We start from the raw sequence: 23755 nt of genomic DNA on the forward strand, positions 1-23755 counted from the left end.
ATTACCTTAAAAGGACAGTCTTATAACAAAGAGATTTGCTGCAGACTCCTGATGTTTTAACCTCTGTTGCTTTAAATCCACACACTTTGAACAAAGTTCTAATAGTTTCTTGGAAATGAACAACAGCTGCATATAGATGTATCACTTTATTCATTCATTTATTACATATAAAATAATTAAAAACTAATTTAAAGGTAAGGTAGAAAAGGAGAGAACTTTTTAATTTTACATCTTTCCAGTCACCTTAAAATCTCACACAATGATTGGGAAAGTGTTCTCACCGAAAATCATATTTGGCCTAATGTACCTGAAAATAAAATATAACCATGTTATTTATAAATGAAGAAATTTCCTAACAGATAATTGGACATGCAATTCAACAAAGTGTGTCTAGAATCTTCATGGTTATGCTTGTAGCTCTCATTTATGGATGACAATTATTCTTTATAAGCTAGCTGATAGAAAGAAGTGTACGCTCTTTATCTAGATTGATTCTCCTTTTGCTTTTTTCTGTCGTGACGGATGTAGCTGAGGAGTATACTTTTGAGCTGTTGCAATAAGTCATAAAAGGGAAACAAAGTCTTTTTCCTCTAGACTTGTAGAACCTTGGAGACTGTGAAGATTTGAGGATTATCTTTTCAAACATAAAACAACAGAATAAGCCAGACATAAAGGTGTACATACCAAATGATTCTATTTATGTCAAGTTCAAAAACAGGTGCAAATAATCTGTGGTCCTGTCAGGGTAGTGGTTACTTACCCTTGAGGTTGGGCCTCTGGAGTGATGGTCAGTGGTGTGTTTTTGGATATGGATGCTGGTTACCTGAGTGAGTTCAGTCTGTGACTATTTATTAGCTATTCATTTATCTTATGGATATATGTTATACCTCAATAAAAAGTCCAAAATTTTAAAATAATAATAATAAAAGAATAAAAACGAAAAGCATTCAGATTTCCTTCTCCAATAGTACATTCTAAAGGGACTCCTGTTAGTTACAGATAACAATAGCTGTGTTTTCCCAAATCATAAGATATTTAGCAGCAGAACCAGCATTTCAGATCTTCTGCTTCCATGTCTTGTGATTTTTTATTTTTTCCAATCACAAGCTATGCTTACCTCTCAGACCCATGACACAGCCTGCTGGCAGGAAACCTGTTAACCTTTGTCTATGACCTAACATCGTTTGCCATGTTAACAGGTGAGTTGTGTGAGGAGAAGCTGGACTTCTGTGCGCAGGACCTGAACCCCTGCCAACACGACTCCAAGTGCATCCTGACGCCAAAGGGATTCAAGTAAGTCTGAGGCTGCTTTGGGGCTCACAAATGGGGGAGGAGGGCCTTTCTTTAAGGAACCCTCTTCTTTCAGGACCTAGCTTCACACCTTTGCTCAGGACTTAGAGGACATACTCTCCAGTGTCAATAGAATTTTTATAAATGTTTATCTACAGCATGGGCCTTTTTTAGTACACCAAAGAAAAGAAAATGTTTCCTTTTGTTTTGTGACTTTTCCTGGGAAGTCATGTATGAAATAAAATAGCCTTTGGCTATTTTTAATTAAAGTTATTTGGAGGCCAAATAAATTCATAATATCTACTAGGAACTTTATTATCTGAATTGAAGTCTGTGGTAAAATAGGGAGTTTCACTTAATGTAACTGAAAATGTTTTCTTATGCAACAATACTTTACCCAAGAGGAGGAAGACAGAGTGACCATATGTCCCAGGTTGCCTCAGTACAATATCCGTTTATGCCTGTTGTCTCAGTGTAACTATTAATAGTGTCTCCTTCACACACGTGTGTGTTGTGTGGGATGATAAAACACACAGTCACACCAGGTAGCAATCTTCCTGAAGTACGTTTGGTATCAAATGAAATTATTCCTTTGCCACAATTCTGAAATATTTTAAGCGTCTATCAACAGCAACTTCTCTTCTTAGGCCGTAGATTAGAAATCATCTGGTCCAAATTCTTCACTTTAAACATGAGGAAACCACAACCAAGAGAGATCGGTGGCTGTCCAGAGGTCTCAGTGTTATTCACTGGCAGAGCTGGAGCTGGGTTTTATACTTCCCAGTTGGGTGACTGTTCTAGTGCAGGTTATCTCTAAGAAGCTTTATACTTTATGACCATTACTGTTGGTTTGTTACAGAAGGTGAGCTGGGTTCTCAGAAATGACACTGTAGTGTTCAGGTTGAGTTGTGCCTACAAGAGACAACTAGCAAATAGCATTACTGGTTTCTTTACCCAATATTTATTGAGCACCTGCCATGGGTCAGGGCACGAGTAATGTTACCATCTTCTGTTTTTTGGCACTTTATAGCTACTCACTCTCCCATTCTTTATCTTCTCAGTGAAATGACTCAGGCTTAGTTGCCATAGGGTTCAGAGAATTAAAAATTACTCCAGTCAGGAACAGTTTTATAAGAGTAGATGGGATTAGAGCTGGGACTCTAACATTTTTTTAAATTTTATTTTATATTGGAGTGTAGTTGATTTCCAATGTTGTGTTAGTTTCAGGTGTACAGCAAAGTGATTCAGTTATACATATACCTGTATCTATTCTTTTTCAAATTCTTTTCCCATGGGACTCTAACATATTAATACTTGTCAACAGATTATCAGACATTCTTACTTGAATGGGAGGTGGGGTCAGTATCACCTGACCACACCTGGATTTCAAAGACCAATCAGAATAAAACATTTATTCTCAAGTTTTATTTAGAGAACAGTTTTTGATTCAATTTGATTTAAAATTCATTATTTTAGAATATACAGATTCAGTTGCAGCACCATTTGATGCCTTTTTGGGAAAGAAAAGAATATATTTGATTCTATTTTTCATTATATTTTAGTTTACAACCCTCTGTGGAAAAAACAAAAGTCTTATTGAAATCTTTATTTTATACAAAATCCTGTATTGCATTTTGTTCATCCAAATACTGTATGTAAATTATTTTAATTCATATTGTCTTTGATCTGCACACAATGAATTTGGCAAATTGAACGTCAGTCATTTAGGTAACAACTGTTATCATTTCTTAGAGAAACTGGCCAGTAAAGCAGATGGTTTTCCAGAACTGCCTATCTGCTGGATAAGCTTTGTGCATTGTAATTACAAGATAAAGTATTAGTAACACTTACCGGAAACCATTAAAAACTGAGTAGTTCATCTTCAAAAAGACTAACGATTAATTCAGTATCTTCTATTACTATCAGTTAAATTGCACACTTTTTATAGTGCATCTTACTGGATTATGGATTAGCTGATTTGGGAACCCATTGTTTTCAGCAGTAATTTGTGAGTTTTATGTAGTTTAGCAGGAAACAGGTTAAGTCATAGCATTTGCTATTACTCCCATATTATAAATAATCACACACTGTGACAAAGGGAGTTGCAAAACATAAATGGACTTAAAAACCAGGACTATATGAAGCTGCTAAAGAAAATTTCTACTGACAAATATTGTTTGGACAAGATGTACTGTTAACTTCAGCTACATTTTCTTACTACTAAGCTAACAGAGCTGGTTTTACTTTTCTTGCTTTATTATATACCGCATCAATCTCCTAAATTGTTTTGAGATATTTTTAGACCATGATATGCCATAAGCAGTATTTTCAAGCATGCATCTTACTTAGTCAGCTTTGGGGCTTCTAAACAGTATATTTTATATTCTTTGCTTTCTTCCTCACTCCTTGCCAGAGTTCAGGGAATGTGATACCTTTTACTGATAATACAAGCTTTAAGGAATTCTTAATTAAATATTTTCTTCCTGTTTTGAAACTCGGTCTAAGGAGCCAAAGAAAGACAAAAATGTTGGTCTCATAATGTGACTCCAGGTCCTAATGGGCTCGGAAAACAGTATCTGTAGAGAAAAAAATATAAAATAGCTCTTAAACAGCCACTATGGTGAATACGTGGTTCTCTTATCTTTTACTTTGATTTATTTTCTCAGGTAAATAATTCAGAGTGTTTCAAAGCATTTCTTCTTTCTTTTAATGCTCTGTACTTGAGCAGCTCTGGTCAAATTAACATTGATGGAAGCCCTTTTCTCAGGCCCCGTCCATCTTTTTGAGAATGTCTGTGGCCGCTTAGAATCCATTTAACTTCAGACTTGTTTGCTTTGTTACGATTTAGCATGAAAACCACTGGCTCTAGAGCAAGCATGCTGATGCAGTGAGCTCATTTTATTTCTTAATTCATACACACAGAGCTAAAAGTCTGTGTTACCCTTAGAGGGTATATACTCCCATTTATCTTATTAATTCATCGTTTCTCCAGTAACTCTTAAATCCTGATTTTGCATTTTTAGGCAAAACCCTTGGCATTCAATAATATCCACATCCACTAGGGTGTTTTTAATTATCCTCATTCACTTAAATCCTAATGGCTTTGAAATAGAAAACTGAATAATTAGTACAGTCTAAACCATAAATACTTTTTTAGAATTATAAAAACTTACATAGAATTATTTTTTAAACCTACCATTTATTGATCATGCATTATATATTAACTACTATAGTAATTATTTTACAGATAGTGTTTTTATTTAATCTTTTAACAAACCTGTGAGATGGAAATTATTATATACATATTATAGATGAGGAAAGGAACACTTAGAGAGATGAAGTAATGTAGTCAAGATTACATACACTTAAGGATGAAACCAGAATACGAACACAGTTCTTCTGCCTAATTGCAAAGTGCAAATTCTATAAGGCTAAAACATAATTTCCTGGTTTATTTGTTTTTTTTTTTAAAGTCAGTGAACCCTTTCTTAAACCTCAAATAGAAACACTTATGGAAGCCCAATGTGTAAAACTAATGAATCATAGCATGAGAGTATTGTTTGGGGGGGGGCAGTGCAGAGGGAAGCTGACAGAGGCCCCCTCCCCGTCTATGGCCATATCTTTGGGGGTTCCATGGTCCCCTATTGCTCCACAAAGCAGAGTTTAATAACCACTGCATGTGCCATATTGCTTTTCCTTGGGCACCCTTAAAATCCCGCATCCTTGGTGTCATAGCTAGACATTCCAGTGGTCAGCACTGGTGAAAGAGATTTTAAAGGGAACCCTGAGTAATCAATTATCTAACGGTACAGAGCAGTGGTTAGATATTCAGACTTTCTTGTCAGATTGCTTGGGTTCAGTTCCTGGCTGTGTACAAGCTAGATGTCCTTGGGCAAGACATTTAACCAATTTGTGCCTTGTTTCCTCACCTGTAGAGTGGAGTCATGGTATCACTGATGTCACAGGGCTGTGGAGAGAATTCAATGAGTCCATGATGCAAAATGATTAGAACAGGGCCTGAAACAAAGTGCTCAAAGAACATCAGCTGTATTATTATCCCTGGTTCTTCACCATCAGTGCAGCCGAGACCCCTTCTGTCCCACACCACCAGAGTGAACAGGCTGAAAAGCTGTCCGGGGATGGGCCCCAGGAATTTTGTATCAGTTCCCCTGCCCCACCCAGTTAGGTCAGCCCCCATTCTGCCATAACGATAATCTGGATTCATGGTGAATTAGGGTATCCAATGCTAACATATTTGCTTTTCATAAAATTATACTTTACTGTAATGCACCCAGTCTCTGTTGGAAAATTTAAAATGTTAATTGTTCTTAAAATATGCTTAATATTCTCAATAAATTTTACGACACAGCACTTTTACCGTGTCAGCAGCTCAAATGAATTAGACAGCTGAAAATAGAGGACACCACGGGCAGATAAAGTGGGGGAAAAAGGAAGGGACAAACCCTGGTGTGATTAGTCTATTCTTATTTGGATTGTGGATGCCCACTGTCATCAGAGAGGGAAAATTGCTGTTCCTCTGAGAGATCACAGTGAGAAACCATGGCATGCTTTGCAGATCAGTACTATTTTCTAGGCATCTGTTAATTTTTAAACTTTATGAGCCTGTTCTAAATATGTTTTTGCAAAGACAGCACCAGTTGTTTCCTAGATGAAATGCAGCTCTTTTACTTATTTTGGCTCAGCTGGGTTTGAAACTATGTACCTGCTTGTTCAAACAGATGTGACTGCACGCCAGGATACATAGGCGAACACTGTGACATTGACTTTGATGACTGCCAAGATAACAAGTGTAAAAACGGAGCCCACTGCACTGATGCAGTGAACAGTTATACATGCATCTGCCCCGAAGGTTACAGGTAAAAGTGCAAGTACACATTTGTATTTAGAGCTAGGTGCTAACAGAGCTTAATTCATATTGGCAATTAAGTAACGTCTAATTAAGTATTTTCTCTGTTTACTCTTCAGTGGCTTGTTTTGTGAGTTTTCTCCACCCATGGTTCTCCCTCGTACCAGCCCCTGTGATAATTTTGATTGTCAGAATGGAGCTCAGTGCATCATCAGGATAAATGAGCCAATATGCCAGTGTTTGCCTGGCTACCAGGGAGAGAAGTGTGAAAAATTGGTCAGTGTGAACTTTGTAAACAAAGAGTCTTATCTTCAGATCCCTTCTGCCAAGGTTCGGCCTCAAACAAACATCACTCTTCAGGTAAGATTCCCCCACTACCAAGAGCTAATCTCATTTTAAACCAATTCAGCTGCCAAATATAAACGTACGTGGTGGTTTGTGAGTGATATTATTTCTTAAATAGACAGTTACATACACAATGTACAGAAAATGCTACTTGTATGAAAACTTCTATTCTTCTCTCTAACATTTGTGTCTTTCAAAACTAAATGGGCACTAGGTATTTTTATTCACTACTTGATCATATAAAACACACACACAGAGAAAAAGCAACAAAATCTCTCTCTTTGTTTTGCGCTCAGGTAATGGCATTTTATTCATTTATTTCATGGCTCTGCAGTTCAGGTTCTGCACGGTAGCGGGGGGCGGGCGCTGGGGAAGCTTTCGTTAGGAAACCTACAGCTGAGAACAGCACAGGTGAGACAGAACACACCTTGGCAGAAGTGTCAGCAGGTGTCTTTTAACTTCGACGTGAAATTAACAAACTCAAGTATTATCATAAGTCTTTCCACCAAGTCACCGTGTACCTTTGAGCAAACCATTGAAACCCCTATAGACAAGATTAGGCTAGATTAGTGTGATAAGTTTAGGGTACCTGGGGCAAATTGGGGCTGCATGTTTGTTTTGTTTTGAATTCAAAGAAGTGTAACCAATTTCCTATAAAACCCATTTCATATTTGGTTTACCCTGGCACCTCAGTGAGGGGCAGGGGCTTCTTGAGAAGTTGTGAGGAATGGGACCCTGGAAGGCAGACCAGCCTTCCTTAAAAAAGCCTGGCCCCTAACTTCCAGCATTTGCCACCTGTCTTGTTATGAAAAGTACCCAGTGGTGTTCGGGCTTAAGTCCTAACTTTTACTGAGCTGGTCCTTCAGAAGCCCAGAAAAGTCAGAAAGAAGGATAAAAACAGAGATTTTTCCCTGGTCACACCATAATTTAACATGTAATATGAAAATCCATCTTGCTCAATGGAATCACATTTCACATATGCCATAAATAAAGCCCATAACAGGAGCAAAAAGCAGGTAAGTGAAAATCTCCAGCAAAGGAAATTCTAAGCACGCTCAGTGATGTTAACTTAAGTACTTCTTATTGTTCTTTTTAACAGAACGGAAATGTGATCATTTTGTTCCTGATTAGATTTTATCATTCTCTGCTTAGACAATATAGTTTGATATCTAAGGGGGAAAGCTTGATTTACTTTAAACACTGGACTCTAATGATATGGAAAATATCTTTCAATTTTAATTTGCTGAAGTATAAATTATGTGATGTCCTTGTTTTTGCATATTTCATAGGACATGAATCTTTAAGCTTTATCGTTGCCAATATGCAGAAAGAGAATAAATATATAAGTTCATGAATGTAAAAAGAGCTTTTTGAAGTTCTTTATGAATTTATTTGCAACAGAGTAATCCAGGAATAGGTCATCTTTCAAGTAATCATTTCAATGTGCATTAGTATTTTATCAGAGCCATAAAGAAGAAATAAACCATAGTAAAAAACTCATTACTAAGAAGTCTTGTTTCTTCTTAATGAAGTATGTCTGGATGACTGTTTGTCCTACTAATGTCAAGGTTACTTCCCACTAGATTGCCACAGATGAAGATAGTGGAATCCTCTTGTATAAGGGTGACAAAGACCATATCGCCGTAGAGCTCTACCGGGGACGTGTTCGTGCCAGCTATGACACCGGCTCCCACCCAGCTTCTGCCATTTACAGGTGAAGATCTGTCAGTTACTGGTAAAGGTGAAAATAATTGCTTAATGCAGAACTGCTTCTCCTCTCTTATTGTGTCATGGGGAGGGGAGGGAATAATTTGGCTACAGCAGACTTTATGATAGGTGTGTTAGAGGCCTGGCAGTAACAGACAGCATACTCAAGTTGGATAATTAAGGAGAGATTTATAAGAGGACTGTACAAAGATTGGTTGGGACAGTATAGTAATCTGGAGCTAGTAACTAGGTATACTGCTAGTGTCCATGGGCTTGAAAGAGAGAGGGGAGGCAGCAGTTATGGAAATCGATGCTCAGAAAAGGAATTGTGGAGAGGACTGCATGACAGGAGCTCAGGGAAGGAACCAGGGTTTTAAATACCTGATCCTAAAAATCTCATGTACCCCTGCTTCCCTCTGGCCAAATCAGATGCCAGAAAACAAGGAACCCACTGATCTCAGTAATATAGCTCACACATGAGCCTCCCAGGGCTCAGAACAGGCTGAAGACAGGTGGAGAGTAGCCCTAGAGAAACAGCTGCAGGATACCCAGCACAGGGACAAATTTAAAGTTACTATTCATGCAACACGTATTTATCGAGCACCTACTATGCGCCAGGCACTGTTCTAAGCTTTCAGCAACAGAGCTCCTGCCCTTAGGAAGCTTACATGTAATAAGCCAATGGGCAGCTACAAGATGTGTATTATCTGATCATTCTGTTGGAAGTTTTATAATAATATTATGGTATTGATGATATATTGAAGACGTGAATGGGGTGGGATTCACGGGGTGGGATTTTCCTGAAAGTGTGCTTTTTGCATAAGACTAACCTTCAGAGCCCCTCTGTTGCATCTCAACACCAGTCGCCCTGCAGACGTTACCTAGTTGATTTCTTCACATGTAGGAATAACTGCTACCATTTAGAGAAAGGTCACAAAGTCATAGGCAGTCTGTTTTACCAGGCAGATATCTTAAATGAACTGAACTGGCTAATTGCAAGAAAAGAATATTCTCTCATCCTTTTATTCTTGAAAAGATTTTAAGCTTTTAGAGAAGCACTCCCCTGTTACAGATAGCCTTGGTGTTGGCAATATAATAGGAGTGGTTATGACCGGAGTGAACTAAAAGCAAATCTTCGTCAAAACAGGACTAGACTACATCTGCTCAGGTCTCCCTGAATGCTGCCATGTGAAAATGTGGGCCCAGGTTTTGCCAGAACTTGTGATTTTTCAAGAAAAGACAGAAATTTGGCTTTTTTAAATATAAAGTTTTCCCTTCTTCAGTATGGATTCACATTTTTTTAAAATACCATATGTGGCAAACAAAACACGTTTGTAGCCCAAACATGCTGGGTAAAAGTTTGTGGCCATTGATGGAGACATAAAATGGAGATACTGGCCTTTATGATCTTGATATTATACTTATATATTTTCAGTGTGCTTCACATGTTATTTAATCTTTCATAACGGTTCTGGGAAATTGGATGCCCATTGTAGCCATGAATGGAATTCAGTAAGTCCTTTTGGTGGTAAGCTAACCCACTTGGGAATATTTAGAGCATGGAAACAAACACATAATTATTGGTTTCCAAGCAGAATACAATAGTTACTTCATCTCTAAATGGTGATGAATTAGTGCCAATATTTTAAATGTTGCTAGGCCTTAAATGTTATAGCCTCAGTTTGTTTCAGCTCATGAAAAGATTTCAGAATATTGATCTTATGGTTCATTTTTGGTATTTTGTGTGTTTGTTTTGTTTTATGCAATGAAACAGCATAGAACTGTCAGGAACCATAGTGAAAGTTCTTGGAGTTGACTTACTAAAGCTAGTGTTCACATAAAATGTACTTAAAATATTTCTAGATAAGTTGTAAAAACCCAAGTGATTATATCCAAATGAGGATTTACTCTAAAGAGCTTATTTTGAGTTTATGTTCATTACCATTTTTGCCTAACAATAGAGTAAACCCTGTAACATCTATAAAAAAGGATAATATCACATCACACAGTTTTTGTTATGAACCAGAAGTAGATGTTTCTGCTTGCACACCATCTAATGGAGACATCTGTTATAAGGTCCAGAGCAAACATAACTTTTATTTATTTATTGCTTTTTAGTTTATGGCCAACAATCAACAAAAGTTAGTGCATTATTTTTATTTTTTTAAAGAAATTTATTTATTTTTGGCTGTGTTGGGTCGTTACTGAACGTGGGCTTTCTCTAGTTGCGGTGAGTGGGGGCTACTCTTCGTTGTGGTGCGCAGGCTTCTCATTGTAGTGGCTTCTCTTGTTGCGGAGCATGGGCTCTAGGCACGTGGGCTTCAGTAGTCGTGGCATGTGGGCTCAGTAGTTGTGGTTCGCAGGCTCAGTAGTTGTGGATCATGGGCTTAGTTGCTCCGCGGCATGAGGGATCTTCCCAGAGCAGGGATCAAACCCGTGTCCCCTGCATTGGCAGGCAGATTCTTAACCACCGTGCCACCAGGGAAGTCCCAGTGCATTATTTTTAAGTTAAAGAAAAGAAGCAACAATCACCAAGAATTCAGATAGAGAGATAATTGATTAATTGATTGATGTGGATATAATATATGGATACTATATATATATGTATATATATAATATATGAATATAGTAGTATTCCAGTTGACATTTTTAAATGCTTTTGTGAAATAGAGGCTACTGAGAACATTAAATTATTTCAACACACCAGGTGAATCTAGTTTTTAACAAGTAATAATCATAGTGGCTGAGATGTATGTGCAAATCTAGGCTTAGCAATTACTATATATAAACTTTAGCAAGGTCTTTAATTTTTATGTGTTTCAGAATCCATATCTGTAAATAATAATGTAACACCTGCCCCATCAATTCACTACAAGGATTTAATTCTACATTCAGCTCTGTCCTCACTCCTCACTCACTTTGTCTTCATTCCTGTCTCCCTTCTAGCAAGAGAGGAAAATCTTTTTGGTGTCTCTTTCTGGAGTGTAGCAAGAGTTGAAAGTGAATCCTCTCTTCTCATACATTGACACTGGAAGTACATGTTGTTTACAATTTCTATGGAGAGCAATTTGGAAACATCTTTCCCACTACTGGGAATTTACCCTAAAGTTATACCTGTGACATAGAAATGACATATGCACAAGGTAATTCACTGTGGCAGAGGTTGTAAAAACAAAAGTTAGGAAACAACCCAAGTTTCTAACTAAATAACTCCGGGGCAGCCACACAATGGAATGTGCTGTTAAAAAGAAAGAGGGAGTGAGAGAGGGAAAGAGGGAACAAGAAAGTTCTCTATCGATGATATTGAAAGATTTCCAAGGTCTATTGCTCAGTATATAAAAAAAAAAGTAAGGCAGAACAGTGTCCAAGGTGGGTAAATAAGTATATGTGTTTTTATTTCCATGTACTTGCATAAGGAAAAAACTTGGGATAGAGAGGAAAGAGTGGGGCTGAGTCACAACTTGTGTATAAATACCATTTTATATCATTCTGATTTTTGAACCATTTGAATGTCATTACAACTCAACACTAAAATTGAAGTAATAGAAAAGAGCAGGTGCTCTAAAGACAGTCTGCCTTGATTCAAGTCCCAGCTCTGCCATCTATTAACTGTGTGTCTTGGGCAGATTGCATAAGCTCTCTGGTCCTCACCTGGTAAATGGAAATAATAAATCATAGTTCCATCTTTGCAGGATCGTGGTAAGAATGTTATGATTTGATACCTGTGGAGTATTTAGAATAAGGCGTACTAAATAGTAAGCAGTACTACTAGCTGTTGGGATCATAAATTCAGAATGTCCAAAACTAAGTTCATTTCCTTTGCTTCACCCTGGTGCATTCCTAATATCATTGAGAGGTATCACCATCTTCTTGGTCATCTTAGGTGAAATGAAGTTACTCTTAACCTTTTTCTTTCACCTTCAATTTGAAGTTTGTCCAAGTCTTAATTCTGCTCTTACTAATTTTCTGGCATTCATCTAAATGCCTCTATCCTTGCTCAGGCCTTATTAGAATACGTACTCTAATGAAAAGTACTACTTCTCCATCATTACAACAAAATCCATCAATAATATTGTTGCCATCAGATTTCCCATAAGTAGCTTAATAAATATTTTGTTTGGTTGAATTAAATTTTCAAATCTTGATGTGTTTCCACTTTATATAACTTTATTAAAAACGCATCACACTAGGGAATCCCCTGGTTGTCCAGTGGTTAGGACTCAGTGCTTTCACTGCTGAGGGCCTGGGTTCAATCCCTGGTCAGGGAACTAAGATCCCACAAGCCACATGATGTGGCCAGAAAAAATCACACTGATGTTTTTAAAAGGGAATATTTTTACATATCCTTACATCAGAGAATTTGAGTTCAGTTAATTGCATGATTTTATGTTATATAAGATTTACCTTGGTAAAACTTTGTTTCCCAAATTATGCAGTATCTAATGTGCTATTGGAGCATCACATATGGGAGTAATGTCATATATCAGGTGCCTCGTTTCAATTGCCTGGTTAATTTTCAACACTGATGGAAATGGATTTTGTGGGGTTTTTTGGTTTGTTTTTTTTTTACATCTTTATTGGAGTATAATTGCTTTACAATGGTGTGTTAGTTTCTGCTTTATAACAAAGTGAATCAGTTATACATATACATATGTTCCCATATCTCTTCCCTCTTGCATCTCCCTCCCTCCCACCCTCCCTATCCCACCCCTCCAGGTGGTCACAAAGCACCGAGCTGATCTCCCTGTGCTATGCGGCTGCTTCCCACTAGCTATCTAGAATACGAATGTAGAATACGGCACACATGCCTAATTGTTACAGGGCTTGGAGAATAGCATAAAGAGGGACGTGGTAGTAGTGCCATGAATAAATGAATGACAGCCCAAACTTGAAGCCAACATCAGCGGTAGTCCCTCAGACAGGCATAGAGTAGCACATTATTTTCTCAATTAAACTGTTCACTGATTGCCCTTCAAAATGACTTTCTTTTCATCTAGATGGGCAGAAACTTTTTTAAAAATCGTTAATGACAATTGTATGCTTCTTTCTTTAGGTTCAACTTAATGTCATTTTCCAAACCAGATAGTTTCTTTGGAAACATAGTCGACTACTATTTAAAAATTAAGAAATCAGGTGCACATGTTACAAAGGTACAGTACTGTACCATGCCTTCCTCAGTTTCAGTATTCAGGAAACCTGCACAACTTCAGGGGACTTTCCCCCGCAGACTGTTAGGTTGGTTGGCTACACAGTGTCTGGGTTATGCAACTTACAAGCTTATGTTAGGAAAAAAAAAAGAATTAGTCTCATTGGAAAGACAGACCATTTCCATGATAAACGCTCAGCCATTCTTGACTATGCTGTATGAGAAGGCACCACTTTTTATCAGCTTCACAACTTTGAGCAATTTACCTCACCCTTTATGCTTCCATTTCATGGGGAGACTTGGAAGCAACTAATGTAAAGTGCCTAGTCGAGTACTAGGCACAGAGTATAATAATTGGTAATGCTGGGGTTTAAGGATACTCTTCATGCTTGGATACCCAGATACTGAAGAATAAATACCCAAGTGCAAGTACTGTTGCCCTACATGTGACTCTTACCATATGTTCAAATGTGAAGTCTCTTTCTATTTTAGTGCATTTTTATTTAAATTACATACATAAGGTCCCCAACTTACGATGTTTCCACTTACGATTTTTCAACGTTATGATGATACAAAAGCAATATGCATTCAGTAGAAACTATACTTAGAATTTTGATTTTTGATTTTTTTCCCGGGCTAACTATATGCAGTAGGATGCTCTCTCATGATGCTGGGCAGTAGTAGCCTCAGGTCCCAGTCAGCCACACGATCACAAGGGTAAGCACCCCATACACTTACAACCGTTTTGCACCCAGACAACCATTCTGCTTTTCACTTTCCGTCCAGTATTCAATAAATTACATGAGCTAGTCAACACTTTGTTATAGAATAGGCTTTGTGTTAGATGATTTTGGCAAACTGTAAGCCAGTGTAAGTGTCCTGAGCATGCTTAAGGCAGGCTAGGCTAAGCTATTATGTTCAGTAGATTAAGTGTATTAAGTGCATTTCTTTTAAGTGCATTTTTGACTTACCATATTTTCAATTTACAATGGGTTAATTGGAACTTAAGCCCATCGTAAGTTCAGGAAGATCTGTAATTTGCTTCAAAATACAACTTTACTTGACAAATTATTTTATAAAACCTTCTTCTGAAAACTCTTATGCTAATACATAAATACCTTTAATCCCACTTGGCTTCCCATTCCTTCCACTCAAAGAAGTGGGCAGGGAAATTTTTTATTAGCATCCACACCTCACAAATGAAGCATCTTTAGACCAGATATATCAAAATGAGGTGGCCAGTTGAATTTGTCTAGTTTTTTATTCCTATTCTATTGCACAGAATATGCCAACAAATACTTGGCGAAAAAGCAGGAGTTCACATAAGCAAAGTGAACTATTTATCTTTACTCCACTGAAATACCTAAGATTTACAATTGAGATAGAAATATAACAATATCATTGTTAATGAGTCCTGAAGACATAAAGACAATCAAAGACAATTTAGAGTCACTCTTCTTTTAAGCCCCAAGTTTTTAAACTTTTTCTATAGCAAACCAAGAGACAATTGAGTAATGGCTTTGTTTTCACACATCCATTTAGAAATCCAAGAAAACAAAATCTCAGGTAATAGATGAGTGTAGTAAAACTGAATTACATAATAAAGGTAGTAAATGCAATTTATCTTCCTAGTGGAAAGGCTCACTGTTAAGTGGTTCACTTGCGACTTTTGTGAGTCATGGAGTATATAGTTCCCTAGGGAGTAGTGAGTGTTTGTCAGTACTAGTCAGGACCCAGAAGGATGTTACACATTGCAGGTGGATAGGTAGGAGATGACCGTGATAGACTGTAAAATCGATGATGTCTTAGTTTTATTCTGCAACAACTGGTGTGTCAACCACTGCTTTTATTTTGAAAGGGTATATAAACAAAGGACTCCTGGGCATCCCCCAGATCTCTGGCTTTAGGAGACAGCATGAAACACCAATTTAGAATACTCTTAGCTCTGCCATATTCTCTTCAGGCCCCATACACACAATACCATCTTAAAACCAAAGAATCTAAAAATATTAATTTCACAATACTTATCTGTTAAAAGCCTGGGCAAAGCCTCACTTAATTCTGAGAAATATAAACCGAATTAAGCTCAGTGGTAACTCTTACCAAGTTCTGGAATCATCAGATTAGACATTGAAAGCTTTTGGGAGGAGAAAAGTGTAGTCAGTCTGAACTTCACTTATAATTGGGAAAAGAGAAGCCAAAAACAAGTTTCAAATCTGTATATCTCATATGCATTCAATGATTTTTAGTAAATGTACCAAGTTGTGCAACCATCATATAAGATGTTTTTCCATAGAACTTTATTCCTGGGCTGTTTGGGAGAGAAATCATCTATTAAAGGCTGGCTACTGGTGAGAACAAACACATGCCATTTGTACAGTACTAGATACTCTTCAGGTTTTTTATTTTAAAAGTGATGGATAGGGCTTCCCTGGTGGCGCAGTGGTTGAGAGTCCACCTGCCGACGCAGGAGACACGGGTTCGTGCCCCCGTCCGGTCAGATCCCACATGCTGCGGAGCGGCTGGGCCCGTGAGCCATGGCCGCTGAGCCTGCGCGTCCGGAGCCTGTGCTCCGTAACAGGAGAGGCCACAACAGTGAGAGGCCAGTGTACCGCAAAAAAAAAAGTGATGGGTAATAGTTAAAAGCACGTACTCTAGAACCAGACAACCTGGCTTCAAATCTGTTTAGCCACTGGCTGTGCCATCTTGGGTACCCTAAGTGCCCAAATTTAAAGTTGTGAGTCTTAAATGAGTTAATGCATGTGAAGTTGCCCCATAGTAGGTGCTGTGCAATTCTTTGATCTTATTACTTGCATTTCCCTAGTGAGGAAAAGAAAGCAGAGAAAAATTACCTGAAGTCACACATCTGACAGGAGCTAGGATAAGCTGAGCAAGACTTACCTCCCAACATTATCTTTCAGGATATCACCACTGAAAATTCCAAATTTTTTAATAAAATGCATCTTTTGGATGTCCTGTCCTAAATATGCCTGGAGGATCTTGACTATCTATAACTGTAATCCAACTAGTATTACTAAATAAACTCTATATGTTATTCTTTTTTTTTTTTTTTTTTTTGCTGTACACGGCCATGGCTCACGGGCCCAGCCGCTCTGTGGCATGTGGGATCTTCCCAGACTGGGGCACGAACTCGTGTTCGCTGCATCGGCAGGCGGACTCTCAACCACTGTGCTACCAGGGAAGCCCTATATGTTATTCTTAATACAACTCCCCTATCTTTAATTTACTTAACATACATTTATTGAGCATCTACTATTTATCAAACACTACTGGATACATTAAGGAAGAAATAAATAATACAGGGCCCCTGATTTAAAGGAGCTTACAATTAGTGGGAGTTAAAGACATGTACTCAGGAAACAAAAAAAAAAAAAGGAAGAAAGAAAGGAAAGAAAGGAATAAAGGAGTAGGAAGTAAAATGAGTTAATAATGAAGCTACCTACCTCCAGCTTCCCAGCTGAAACACTGCTTTAGAGTGTGCAGAACTTTAAAGGTATTAAACCTTTCAGTTACACTGCACCAGACATCATCATCAACAATGACATACCTAGATAAATTGCCTAAGACTGATGTGTGACCAAGAACCAGTTCCCTAGTACAAATGAGTCTTTTTCTTTGCAACTGTAAAGGGAAAAGGGGGGCCCATTATTAATATTTGTAAATTAAATAAGGTCATTGTTCACAGAGCATTCATATAAAACCGCTTAAAGAGTTGTATATGATGACAGGAAAAAGCAATTGACTACCACCTTCTCTATGTATATCTTCATATTAATGTTTTACTTAAAACTTCTAATAATTTGGATATGTCCCCAAAGAAGTTATTATATTTCTGCCGGTCTTTAGCATTATCTTACAATTAATATTAAAAGTAAAGCCTGACTAATTTCTTCTTGAAGAAGATTCTGAAGTAGTATTGGATTATTTATATGATGACAGTGGTGGTGGTGGTAATAATGATGACGGTGATGATACTAATATCTAGTGTTTAATTTTGCACTTTCTATAGGCTATATGTTTTGTTCTGCATTTAAAAAAATCATTTCATAGGGATAGACCTCAAATTAACCATAGGAGGGGGGAATATTTGTTAGCATTTACTGAAGAGAAGATTGAAGTTTATTAGCAATTAAGTTACTTATCTAAGGTCAAACATTTAATAAATGCAAGACCAGCATTCAAATCCAGGCTTATCTGATTCTAAAATATGTATGTTTAACCAGTAGTTGGTATTATTTAAGACCACTAACATCTGGTATGCAACTTTATTTAGAAAGTATTTTCCTTGTATATTGTTTCCTCTGTTGATTTTAGTGGTATCAAGTGTTGGGATAATTAAATGTGTAAAATGCAAAAATATTGATTGGCACATCTAACATTTATTTTTTTAAAGATGATATCTGAAACAGGTTATTAAAAATTCCTGCACACGTGGACACTTTTAACTACTTAACACCAGAGAACTTCAGGTGTTTTCACAGCTCTGCAGAATGGTTTATATTGTTGTCAAATCACAAAAACATTTTATTCCATGTCGGCAAACAATGGAATAAGATTAGACTCCTGTGGTGAGAACCATGAAGAAATATCTATACATTTTTCTGTTATTTTCCAGGCTTGACGTATTTGCAAATTTAAATATCAGTGCCTGGAAATGTAAGCAATCTTCTTGCATAGGGACTATTAGGTATTCACGATCTTCCTTATAGTATGTTCCCATATTTCCCCTTTTGAGCCCTTTTTCCAGCCTTTCAAGTCAACATCTCAGTATATTAGTTCTTTAATATTCACTATTGATCCTATTTTCTTTGTTGCTCCTGTTTCAATTTGTCCTGTTTGCATCTTTGCCTGATGTAACACTTGTGTTAGGTTGACAGACACCCTTTAAAACCTTATAGCACCTACCTGCTAATTGCACCCAACTTCATTTTCAATTGTCGTTTTCCGTTTACCTGTTTCTTAATCTCTTTGTTTTTGTCCATTTTATGAATTTCCATAAACCCTCTCAAATTGTTAAGAAGGCGGATGTAATGATTGTTGGACCTGTCCCTTTAAAGTTATAGAAGAGAAATTGAAGAACCATTGTCATAACTAGACTCCCTAGACATGACTATGTTAAGCATTCTATTTAATCCATTATTCCCACCTCTCCACTGAGCATAATCACCTTCACAGTAATATCATTTGATGGACATCCTTCTGAAAAATGCAAAGAAAATGAGAGTATATTATCAATTAACAAATTTCAAAAAGTGCAGTGATCCTGCCAAGTTGGTTCTTCCTGCATTTCTATGTATGTTTGGTTCTAATAAGTATTACTGTGTAGTGCTTCAGAGTGCAGAGACCAATGATCCCCTAAGATCAATGTCTAAAAAGTATATTTGGCACAGGTATCAGTTAGTTGTCTTTTGAATGCAATTTGGAGTAACAGTATCTGAACAAATGAAACTTTAGTGACATTTAAAATCAAATGCATAAATTATGCTTTGGAATTTCTACATACTGGGAGAATGTGATTGGATAATGATAAAATATATTCATTTCCACTTCTCCCAATGGGAGAACAAACTTGTATTTTGTATTACCCAAGAAATAAAAAATGATTATATCTCCTTGAAAATATCTTTTATTTTAAAACCAACTACTGGCCTTTATCTTTATTAATGTTAAATAGGAGTATCTTTTCCCAAAAAGAGCTTATTGGAGTTTGAATTGTAACTCCTTTTCTTTAATAAATATAAAATTGGAGGATCAGTTATCTTTTTTTTTTAATAGCGTGGAGACGATCAATGATGGAAATTTTCACATTGTGGAACTACTCGCCCTGGATCAAAGTCTCTCCCTCTCTGTGGATGGAGGGAGCCCCAAAATCATCACCAACTTGTCAAAGCAGTCCACTTTGAATTTTGACTCCCCACTCTATGTCGGAGGTAAGCGCTTTTCCAAATTCCGTGGATTCCCAAACCCTGTGATGCTCATCACAGACTGATCCTGAAGTTGTTGATGCTGGTGCCATGGTCATTGATCAGTCATTGAAAGATGGACAGCAAGGATAGAAAAGAAAGAGCCCTAAATGGGTGATAAGAGACCATGTTGTAACCCTGGCTCTGGGTCTAACAAAATGTGTGGTTGGAGTGGAGAAGGACATTAATGTTTCTTTTGTGTCTGTCACATACTAGGTGATTTAAACATCATATAATCTAATCTTACTGTTCTGGTGTATAGGAAAAAGAAAGCTGGTTAGAGGTCAAATACAGACAATGAAGAAGATGGGGAGTCAAGTGTGATGCAAACTGAGGAGCGCATGACCCACCCCAGCACTATTAAGGAGGCGAACACTACCAGCTTCAGTTAAATGTCGCTATGCTGGAATGCCTCTACTGTCAGCTGCGAACTCATGTACAGGATAGGATAATTATTACTAAAATCAAATGAATGAATGAACAAATTAAACGTACAACTTGTATTGGGGCAGCAGGAAGTACTTCTCTTTAGCTAAGACCTTATGGTGAATAGACAAGGGAGACGGTCAGAAAGGTGGATTAGGGCCTGGAATGACGGAGTGAAGACTCGACTTCATCTTTAAGCTGCATGAAGGCAGATGAGTAAATAGATGAGGGATAGAGTCTGAGCAAACTTCTAAAGGAGCTCAGAGGAAAAGACCTGTGATGGAGAGAGCTTGTACTTTTACCTCTATCTGGAGGAATAAATATATACTGGAGACACAATTTCAAATTTCAGGCAAAGGACCAAGAAAGCATATGATTTTGAATTGAGTTGCACTGAATTAAATTACATTGAATTGACTGATAAAATTAACTCATTTTACAGATAAATAAGCTAAAGTTTCTGAACAGGTCAATGTAACCAGTTTCTTCACCATGACAGGTATTTTCATGAACTTCACATCATCATTTTCACAGTAACGACCTTGGGATGCTGCATAAGTTTCTTAACCCCTCAAAGCCTTCCCTAAAAGCATTTTGGGAAATTTCCTGAAATTCCAGAGCACTTCTGTTTTTAATAATTTCAGCAGTAGAAAATCTGAACACTGATAGACTTTTGATTTTTTTTAAAGCAGTTGAAAGTCTTTGGTTCATTTCTGTAAATATTTATTGAGCACCTCCCATAAGCTGAGAACTAAATTAATAGGTGCATGAAGAATACAAAGCAAAAAGAAATATCCCTTCTGTGCCAGGGGAGTGGGGAAGGCAGTCACATCTTCATGAAACCATAATACATTTGTAATAAAAGTATCTCATATTAAGTCCATGCAGCAAGTTGACTGATCTATTTGCTTCATGGGAATCACACTGTGGGATTCATTAACAGGCAAAGGCCGTCCATTCTTGCTTGCATTACCATGAACGGCAGTTGCTTTGGTATGGGTGAAGTCACAGATGTTACCTGTGGTTGGAGAGAAAAGAAATCATTTACTAAGCACATGCTGTGTGCTCAATGCAATGCTGCTTTTACAGTCTTAACCCTCAGAGACTTTAGGAAGTAGGTATGATTTTTTGTTTTATAATCCCTAAGGGACTTCATGGAATATGTCCAAGTTGATAGAGACCTCGTTTGAGTTCAGGTCTGTCTAACCCCAAAGCCACCTGCATTGCCACTCACCTTCTTAACATGGAGCAGAAAAGGAAGCAGTCTAAGTTCTGTGGCTTTTCATTTATTTCTGGACTTGTCCTTCACTTGATTTTATTATGTTTTATTAGACATCATTTCATTAAATCTTTTAAGACCCCTTTAGAATGTGGAGAAAATAATAAGTACAGAATGGGAGTGCTTGGGCCAGAACATTTTTACAAAAAGGGGAAAAAAATGTTTTAAATTAGTACTGAGAAGTGCTAATCCTTCTAAGGGTAGAGGGCCTGGAAGAATCCAGATGGTGCCTCTTTCCACTTCCAACCAGCCTCACTGCCAGAGAACACACTGGGCTCATTTCCTTCCCACTCAGAGGACAGTCTCAAGGGTAATTCAGATTTTAAAAATACAATGCAGTCCTAAGACTGCAGCCCTGAATTCTTTATGGTAAAAGCAGGAGAACTTGAATTAGCAAAGGAGAGCAAGGTAAACAAGCTCTCCTTTTTCTCAAAGTCTGCAAACAGGAACACTCCCCAAGGAAGATGGCCCAAAGGTGATGCATTCCATGCCTTAGGACCTTGCAGGAGTATTTTCTAGCAAAACAGGGAGGCAGGTTTCCCTACCTTTGGGTTTTCAACTACCCATGATATAGGCTTTACTTAATGCAAAGCAATGTAATCTTTATGTTTTTCTGTATAATTGTCCAACCAGAACATACATTACTTAAATGGGTTTTTTTTTAAAAAGTAAAGACCTGCACATAGAGACCCCTCCGTGCATCACAAATCTTCTCCTAATGCCCCCATTGTACAGAAGACATCAGTGTTGACACTTGGTCCGTTTATTGTCATTTTGAAATATGTAGAGCTTGTTAAGGCTAAAAACTGTCCACTAAGTTACCTATTGTTTGATAGATTGAATTCCAGCTATGGTCCATGGCATAGAGGAAAGGCTAAAGGAAAACAAACATGGATCTACTTCTGTTTTTCAGTTAAGACTTAGTTCCCTGGTCAGAAGTCTACCAAGCACCTGAAAAGGTTGAGTTAAGATAGTTCTTGACTTCATGATATCCTACTGAAAGTAACTATATGTGTGATGTATCAACATTTTCATTTAAAAATTACTACAATCAAAGCTAGACCTTTATCATTGTTAGTTTGGGAATAGAAGGAACACATTTACTAATTGCTCCTCCCTGCTGTGGAACTTCATGGGTCTGTAGTTAGTCTTGACATGTGCACATATGTGTGTTGCGTGACTAATTGAAAATAGTCTTGGAAGAAGTTCTTTTTTAACCTCTGAAGAAAGGACCGTAAATGTGTGGACATTAAAGTCCACATGTTTGGGCTTCCCTGGTGGTGCAGTGGTTGAGAGTCCGCCTGCCGATGCAGGGGACACGGGTTCGTGCCCCGGTCTGGGAAGATCCCACATGCCGTGGAGCGGCTGGGCCCGTGAGCCATGGCCGCCGAGTTTGCGCATCCGGAGCCTGTGCTCCGCAACGGGAGAGGCCACAAAAAAAAAAGTCCACATGTTTTGGATGGATGCATATGACTATGTAGAAGAACTTACCCCCAAACAAGGAATTCCCAGTCACTAGTCCTCTCCTGGAAATGGAACATTCCATCCTTTTGACCCCACTCTACAAAGCAACCCAGTTCCCAAGGCCAGACACACACAGACTAAAAACTTGAACTCATGACCTTCAAATCCTAGACACTAATTCAGTACCTGTCAAAATGTGACCAGGACCACCTGCACCAGAGTCACCTGAGCTTGCATGTTAACATTGCAATTTCTATGCCCACACCTTCATTCTGGGTTAGAATCTCAGGTGAGGAGAGATGGGGGCCTGGGAAGCTGCCTTCTCAACAGCGCCCCTCTGGTGGCTCTTATGTATGACGGGCTTGGAAACAACTGATCTGGTCCATCCACTCATGTTACAGATGAGAAAACTAAGCACCAGAGACGGGAAATGACTGGCCCAAGTGCACACAGGCCAAAAATACAGACTTTGACCTCTAGCCTAGTGGTTTTGTATAAGCGGCTATCTGACTTTGGTGCCTGCTAGACCTCGAATGGAGCTCCTTCAAATGGGAAAGGAGATGCTGCCACAAGGCAGCACCCAGAGAGTAGAGTACTGTGGCTCGTGGTCTTTATAACCAACAAACCCTCTAGAGAGTGACAGCCCTGGCCTTTTCCAGCCTCGACCCTCCAACCAGTAGCTCAGAGTCCAGGTGTAGGGATGGTGTGAGCACTGGGGGGAAGGTCATTTGCTCTAAAGGCCTTGGTTCCCTCCCCTCCCCCGCAGCAACCTGGATGGTTGCCTCGTGTAGGATCCCATCCAGGAACTATTTCAGGGTCTGGCTTAGGCCATGGAAAGATTCCTCAGTTTTGCCAGATAAGGGTTACCAGATGACCGTCACTGGTGGAATATATATATATATGTATATATATATATATGCACAAAGATTGCAAATTCTGGTTTTGGAGGAATTTCTTTTATAGTCCTGATTTCTTGGAATATGAAGGTTTCACTCTCAATTAGCAGGGGAATAAAAAGGATGTGAATGAAGCAGGGTGTCCTGATTGGAAGCAGGGTGAGTCTTTCAGACACTGACATCCACGGCTGAGTTTGGGACATTGCCAGTGGTGAGCTGGACTAGCTGCCAGCTTAGAATTTGGCAGGACTGGGGTGAATGGTCCCTGTGAACCCCAGCTCTGCTCTCACTCTGAAAATCAGGGGACTGAACCGTGACCTGAGATTGGGGGAGTTTGTGTCATCGTCTTAA

The 23755-nt window shown here is 38.2% G+C and overlaps 1 protein-coding gene across 1 annotated transcript in view; it reads left to right on the forward strand.

Moving 5' to 3' along the window:
* Positions 1 to 23755, forward strand: part of LOC111171163 (slit homolog 2 protein) — an 81297-nt gene that overhangs the window by 53280 nt on the left and 4262 nt on the right. Inside the window, exons 13-17 of the mRNA XM_022566814.2 lie at positions 1200 to 1293; positions 6030 to 6167; positions 6277 to 6517; positions 8086 to 8216; positions 19152 to 19306. Coding sequence (XP_022422522.2) covers positions 1200 to 1293; positions 6030 to 6167; positions 6277 to 6517; positions 8086 to 8216; positions 19152 to 19306 — 759 coding nt within the window. The remainder of the gene's footprint in view (positions 1 to 1199; positions 1294 to 6029; positions 6168 to 6276; positions 6518 to 8085; positions 8217 to 19151; positions 19307 to 23755) is intronic.

The sequence above is a fragment of the Delphinapterus leucas genome, chromosome 5, assembly GCF_059928025.1.
Source record: "Delphinapterus leucas isolate spDelLeu-1000000601 "Yukka" chromosome 5, BTC_Dleu_Yukka2, whole genome shotgun sequence".
Taxonomy (NCBI): Eukaryota; Metazoa; Chordata; class Mammalia; order Artiodactyla; family Monodontidae; genus Delphinapterus; species Delphinapterus leucas.